The following is a 6,876-nucleotide window of genomic DNA, read 5'->3' as shown; positions in this document are numbered from 1 at the left end:
TTCCTGGAGACTGTAGTTCATTCTGGCTGGTCTGTGAGCAGGCGAGTGCGGGGTTGGCAGATGCCCGTGTCAAGAAGCGTATATTAACTCAAAGTTAACGTAACGGAGAGTGAGGTGCGTGTCGTGTGTGGGGATGGAGAGGGAAGTAGCTGTAATAATTATTCTCCCATGTTGGGTGTTACTTGGTGCTTTGAATCATGTTGAGGCAACTGTCTCGGGGCCAACTTACAGGCAGTATAGCTGCCAGCTTCTCCTCCAAAGCCCTGGTGAGCTGGTTTTGCTACTGCTTGGGGAGGAATCACTGTCTTTGGAGGCACCTCAGTCCTGTGGAGCCTCCTGCAAGCAAGAAGAACACAGGCTCCTCGAGGACTCTCTGCCAGTGCTTTTTCTCCCCCCTAGCCCCATGGCAAAGCTGCCCGCTCGTGACATCTTATCCTTGAAGCTGCAAAACTCCGCTCTGCCTGTGCTGTGCTGAGGCCTGCTGCCAGTTTAGAAGGCTGCAACCGATTTGTGAGTTCATATTAGCTACAGGCTGAGCCGCTAAGACTTTCTGCAGGCCTGGAAATTCAAGTACGCAAGTGAAAGGGAGGACCCTGGGGGATTTGCGCTGCCTGTGCTCGTTGCCCAAGCAGGGAAGCTATTCCAGAGGGTTGTATCCTGCCCAGGTCTGCTGAGATCTGATCATCTTGCAGGAGCCTGGGCTGATGCTGCTACAAGGTGAGTGTGTCAGCTCTCTGGAAGGAGGTGGGAAGAAAGGGACTTGCGTGACCATGATCAGACTCTTCCCTTAAGCTTTCCTTGTGAAGGGGAGTTCTCCCTGACTGGCACCAGGGTAAATGTGTTTGGCATTGGCTGGAGGTGAGCGTTCGTCTTCCAAACGGGGGTTCTCTGCAGCCAAAATCTCCGTGTCCTTTATGATTTGCCTAATGCCCTGCTGTGAAACCAAGATGGAGCCAGAGGAATGAGAAACAAACCAGAAAACCTGCTTCCCACTGGAGCTGGAGCACGGGCTCAGCACTGTGTTATGGTTTGAGAAAACTCATAACAACTTATTGTCGTTTAGACGATTGTTCTATCACCTGATGGACCTCTCCCCACCCGGGAAGGGGAATCGGGGAAAGCAAGGAAACACAAGCGTTGAAATATAAATAGATTTAATAGGATAAGACTAAATAATTAACAATAATACTAAAGAACCAGTATTAATCCCAACACTAATATAAGATATACAAGAATTATACTCAGCCCATTCTCTCAGCAGGAAGCCACGCACTGCCGGCAGGGGACAGCAAATGTGGGACGCTGCGAGCGCAACGGCTTCGGGAGGAAGGGAAGGGCTCAGGGGTCTGGCACCGGGGCAAGGAGTTTCTCTGGACTGTCGCCATCAAGGGAGAGAGAAACTGCGCAGAAAACTTTATAATTTATATGGAATGTGACGTTCATGGTATGAAATAATCCTGTTGGCCAGCCTGGGTCAAATGCCCAGGCCTCGCTTCTCCTCATCCCTGCCCCCGGCAAGGCTTGAGAGCACCGAGACCTTGAATCCCACATGGCATAGCTGGCTATAAAGTAAATATTTTCACGAATTCAGATGCTAGAGTCTTCCGAAAGTGGAGATTTCCCCTGCATTGGAAGAGAAATTAGTCCTGTGTCGCTCAACCCAGGAGACATGCCTTCCCCGTCCCCTCCTGCTTGCGTGTCTGGGCAGCAGCTCCCTGCCTTGCTCTCCTACCTCTGTTGGGTTTCGTATCCTGGTAACATCGCTCCTGTTAGGTGCAGAAGACTCCCGGTGGTCCTTTGAGCTCTGTGAGGGCTGTAGCTCTGGGAAGCATGAACAAAACTCACCCCCAGGTACGGTACTTCTCTTCGGGGGGGGAAAAACCTTACGTGCAGCTGTTTCCTAAAGTGCACGTGTTCTCGGTACCGGTGTTTGTCTGACCTCTTTATCGCTGGCTTCTGTGAGATTTTGGAGTTGTTTCTACTTAACCTAATTTGATACGAAAGGCAAGTATTGATACAAAGTGCTTGGACTTGCCTTAGTGTTTGTTTCACGAATGGGTCACTAAGTTTTAAAAGGCGGTTTGGTCGATTGCTCTGTGAATTAAATCTGGGCCATGTTTCCACCAAGGCAACTTTTGCTTGTATGTAAAAATAAAGGAATACGTTATATATTCCTGGGTAAGGTGGTATGAGAACTAGAAAGGCATACCTTGCGTGGCTACTGCGTGCTGCTTCCGTAAACCGTCTTTTATTCCTTTCCTTCTAGAGAAATGGCGATGTAGCCGCTTTTGATTCAGCAAAGTCCTTCTCTGAAGAAAGAGGTAATGAATAAAACGCAGAGCTTAACATTTTTATTATTAGAGTATAAATCAATTGAAACTATCTAGGTACTGTAAAATACAAGCAGTATTTCTGGTCTGTTGAGACTGATTTTCCCCCCGCTCCTGTGTAGTGAAACGTCCAGACTATAAGAACAATAAACTTAAGCTGTTGTCTGTTGGCCTGGAGTTGGCAGTCTTGTGGTAGAGCGGCGTGATAAGTAATCCTTGGCTGCCACGGAAAGGCTCATCGTGAACTTGCTATAGGCTTTCTGTACGTTTTTAATAGCCAATTAAATTCAGCAAATTTTGACCACTTTAAGAAGGAGACGGTGAGACCAAACAGAATCAATAGCAAACCTGTGGATCAGGTTGCAACAACATTTCATCACTGCCATTATTCTACACCCGTGTCTGTTTGCAGCTGTTGTGCTTTCTGGTCAAAGGTGTTGTCTTGTAGAGGCGGACATGCTGTAATTCACCACTTTTCTTTTAAGCTGGAATGTTCTGTGTTTGATTCCCGCTCGAGCGTGACGGAGGGGGTGGTAACTGCAGCCGGGATCCCTTTGCCGTTGAGCAAAGGCCGTGCCTTCACTGCATTCATACAACACAACAACTAAATAAAGATGAAGCTACAACAAATTCTAACTTTTCGATCAAAGCTCTTTAAGTTCAGAAGTACCAACATCCAATTATACAAGCAGGGTTGTCTTAAGTGCCCCAGTTATGTGCTTCTCGGGTGACGACATTAATTTTTTTCCTGTTGGTCTGGAAATACAAAGGAAAATACGATGTTGGTTTAAAGACAAAGCGCTGGTGCTGCAGAGAGCCGAGCTGCTCCGTGTTGCTCATACGTGTGCTGCCCTGGTGTTGCAATGACTGTGGGTTTGTCATTTGTCTTCCGGTTTTATTTACGTACGTGACTTTCTGGAAGTTGGAGTCCCTGGAAGGTTGTTGCCCTCTGTACCCCGGAGACATCTTTGGGGAGGGAAAAGGCTGCTCTTCATCCGGTTCTCGCCATTTTGAGCTGATAATTCAGCCACGTCCTGTGGGAGCGTTAAAGTCCTGGTTGGGGCAGAAAGCCCAAAATACTGTCAAGTGAAATTTTTACCTCTTGGGGAGTTTTGCCGTGGGCTCTGGGAGGGCGCCTTCCCAGCCTTACACTGACCTGCCTTGTGTTTCAGCTGCTCCCACCGTGCAAAGGGCACTGCTGTCCCATGGGGTTGGGTCTTCTCCATCCCCCTGCATCCGAGTGCGTTGGGCGAGCTCCGATGCAGACACGGCATTTGTGCCGCTCGGTCCCAGTGCTCCATAATGGCAGCACAGGCTCTGCCACAATACAAGCAGCGTAATTCCCTGCAAGTTGTTGTTTAACATCATCATTTGGCTATTAAAACTCAACTATCGATACCCAAACACCAGTAGCCCCCTGCCACTCCTGCATGTAGAACCCCTCAAACATCACCCTCGTGGCTCGGTGCTGTTCCCCTCCAAAACACCTTGACCCTTCCCCAGCCCCTCACCTCTTGCTCTTGCCTCCTGACAGACCGCTGCCATCCACGCAGTTGCACATGGAGATGTGTCTGCATCTCTGCCATGGCACTGCTTGTCCTTGTGTCCACCGTGGGCTTGGCGGTGGTGCTGGGGCTCCTGTCACACACGCCAGGTTGGTATCCCAGGAGTAGTTGTGTGGGTTTTTTTTTTGGTTTTTTTTTTTTTTTTTGGTAAGGGTGGCAGAGAATGGCATTGCATGAGAAGAGCCTTTGTGTCTATCACCATGTTTCCCAGCACAGACCAGGAAGAAGGAAAGGGACCACCAGCCGTTCCTCGGCTCGGGTGTCCTGCTCCATAGGGCTGTGGTAGCTCTGGGTGGTATGGTCACACTTCAGACTTACTGGTCTCGTCTTCTGTACTTGGGTCACAACCACCCCATGCAGCGCTACAGGCCTGGGGCAGAGCAGCTGGAGAGCTGCCTGGTGGAAAAGGACGTGGGGGTGTTGGTCAACAGCCGGCTGAATATGAGCCAGCAGTGTGCTCAGGTGGCCAAGGAGGCCAACAGCAGCCTGGCCTGTGTCAGGAACAGTGTGGCCAGCAGGACTGGGGCAGTGATCGTCCCCCTGTACTGGGCACTGGTGAGGCCCCACCTCGAGTGCTGTGTCCAGTTTTGGGCCCCTCACTGCAAGAAAGACATTGAGGTGCTGGAGTGTGTCCAGAGAAGGGCAACGGAGCTGGTGAGGGGTCTGGAGCACAAGTCTTGTGAGGAGCGGCTGAGGGAGCTGGGGGTGTTCAGCCTGGAGAGAAGGGGGCTGAGGGGAGACCTTCTCGCTCTCTACAACTGCCTGAGAGGGGGGTGTAGAGAGGTGGGGGTCGGTCTCTTCTCCCAGGTAGTAACTGATAGGCCAAGAGGAAACGGCCTCAAGTTGGGCCAGGGGAGGTTTAGATTGGATGTTAGGAAAAATTTGTTCACTTAAAGTGTTGTCAAGCGTTGGAACAGCCTGCCCAGGGAAGTGGTTGAGTCACCTTCCCTGGAGGTATGTAAAAGCCCTGTAGACGTGGTGCTGAGGGACATGTTTTAGTGGTAACTTGGCAGTGCTAGGTTAACAGTTGGACTTGATGATCTTAAAGGTCTTTTCCAACCTAAATGATTCTATGATTCTATGACTCTGACAGGAACATAGCAGAGATTATTCCTGGCCCCTGGTTATTTCCATAACAACAAATCAATTTCAGAAATCCCCCTTTCTTCCCTTTGATCTGTTCTTCATACCACAAAAATGTTGAACAATAAAGTATTTCTGGCTTTCCCTCCAGTGAACCGCTTCTGCGCAGCCTCCAATAACCGCACAGGCTTCTTGTGCGATGACAAAGTGACCTGTGTCCCTGCCAGCCAGGTCTGCAACACAGTCAGCAACTGCAGGAGTGGAGAGGACGAGCGGGAGGAACTCTGTGGTGAGTGGTTTTGTTTGTTACCATCCTCCCCGCGCTGGTCTTCCTATCGTGAGACGGAGCAGCCGGTGTCCCTCTAATCCTGCTCCGCACTGCTGGATGCGTACGTGAGCAGATAAGCCTGGTAGATCCTTTGTAGGGCAGACGCTCAGTGATGGCACTGCCTAAAACCCAGCGGGAATGCCAGGAATCAAAGACTCCAAGCTCCTCCGATCTTCCAAGGGCTTTTTTTAAACCATGATGTAGCTTTCCTCCATTGGTTAAGCTGTAAGCCTACGTTGTTAATTTATAGTCCAGTTACACTGGACAAAAAACTTACTAAAGGAGAAGTGTGGGGCACCCAGACTCTGCTTCTGGCTCTTCCATGAGCATCCCGTTCCCTTTTCAACCGCAGCTTCCCCATCTGCGGTGGCATTCATGCCCTGACACCGCATGGGGAAGGACAGACTGACCCCCCCCATGACAGCAGCCTTTGGTAGCTGCTGCCCCAGTCCGTGCCCAGTGGAGTTGAGCACGTGTCCTCTGTGTCCGCCCGTGCAGGTGACTTGCCCCGCAGCCTTCCGGGACACCTGGTTTTCCGCTGCAGTAACCCCGCATACTGGGTCTACGCCGATCAGAGGTGTAATGGGATGAACGACTGCGGAGACTGCTCTGACGAGACAGGGAGCTGTAAGTCTCTCTTCTGGCTGCTGTTGGGCAAAAGGTCTTTTCTGCTGATGGATTGCAATAGGTTGTCTAAGTGTGGTGCCCACTGCTGCTGCTGGAAATGCTGGGAGGCTGGCATACGCCGCTAAAACACAAAATAGCTGGGACAGGACACAAGTACAAACTGTGCGGACTCCCTCCTGTCAGCTGCCAAGGGCTCTGTGTCAATGCCTGTTGGCAACCATGAGGGGAAAGGCTCCGTGCATTGCTCCCAGCCCCAAAAGTCATTCCTCCTCTGTGGCTTGCTGAGCGCAGAGCAGTTTCGTTGGGATGTGTAGCTGTAGGCAGCAACGATCATTCAAACTAGCCTTTGGTTGTTGGTCAGGAGATGGGTACATTTCTGAGTCGGGGGGACTGAACGCTCCTCAGCAGCTTCAAAGCCATCTACACCCTTCTCTCACTAAAATGAGCAGCAGGTTTGTTCCTAAGTCGCCCCTCTGGTTTTGAACCTCAGGCGAGACCTGCCCATCTGAGCAGCTTTCTCTAGAGTGGCTTGCTAAAAAAAGTACAAACTACAGTTAGTTGTTCCTCCCAGGGTGACATGTCTGCCATGAAGGTCATCACAATGTCACACTCCGTGGTTGCCTCCCTTAAGTAGCATCAAGCGAGTGTCCTTTTTGGTGGGTTCACAGGCGCAAGGTCATCACCAGTGGCTTTGCAGTAGCTGCTGGGGGGTGAAAGGGTAGCTACCCACCTAAGAAAGGAGGGAAGGGGCCAGTGCAGCAGAAGCATTTCTGTTCCCTGTTTTCCATCCCTCCCAGTGGCTGCCTGCCCCCCTTGTGGGTCAGAATGGTGGAACTGCAGCCCTGTGCTCTACGAGTACTGCTCCTGCATCCCCAGGAGGCTGTGCCAGGACGGCATCCAGCACTGCCACAGCTGGTCCGATGAGTATATCTGCAGACCATGA

General features: G+C 51.0%; 1 protein-coding gene across 1 annotated transcript; it reads left to right on the top strand.

The window, feature by feature from the left end:
* The first annotated feature begins 1,830 nt into the window (after positions 1-1,830).
* LDLRAD1 (low density lipoprotein receptor class A domain containing 1) lies at positions 1,831-6,876 on the top strand. Its single transcript, XM_054211379.1, has 6 exons — positions 1,831-1,851; positions 2,267-2,321; positions 3,865-3,984; positions 5,130-5,267; positions 5,805-5,933; positions 6,731-6,876. Exons 1-6 carry the CDS (start codon positions 1,831-1,833, stop codon positions 6,874-6,876), a joined length of 609 nt encoding a protein of 202 aa, XP_054067354.1.

The sequence above is a fragment of the Rissa tridactyla genome, chromosome 8 (genome assembly GCF_028500815.1).
Source record: "Rissa tridactyla isolate bRisTri1 chromosome 8, bRisTri1.patW.cur.20221130, whole genome shotgun sequence".
NCBI lineage: Eukaryota > Metazoa > Chordata > Aves > Charadriiformes > Laridae > Rissa > Rissa tridactyla.
This window is presented reverse-complemented; position numbering and strand designations above follow the sequence as displayed.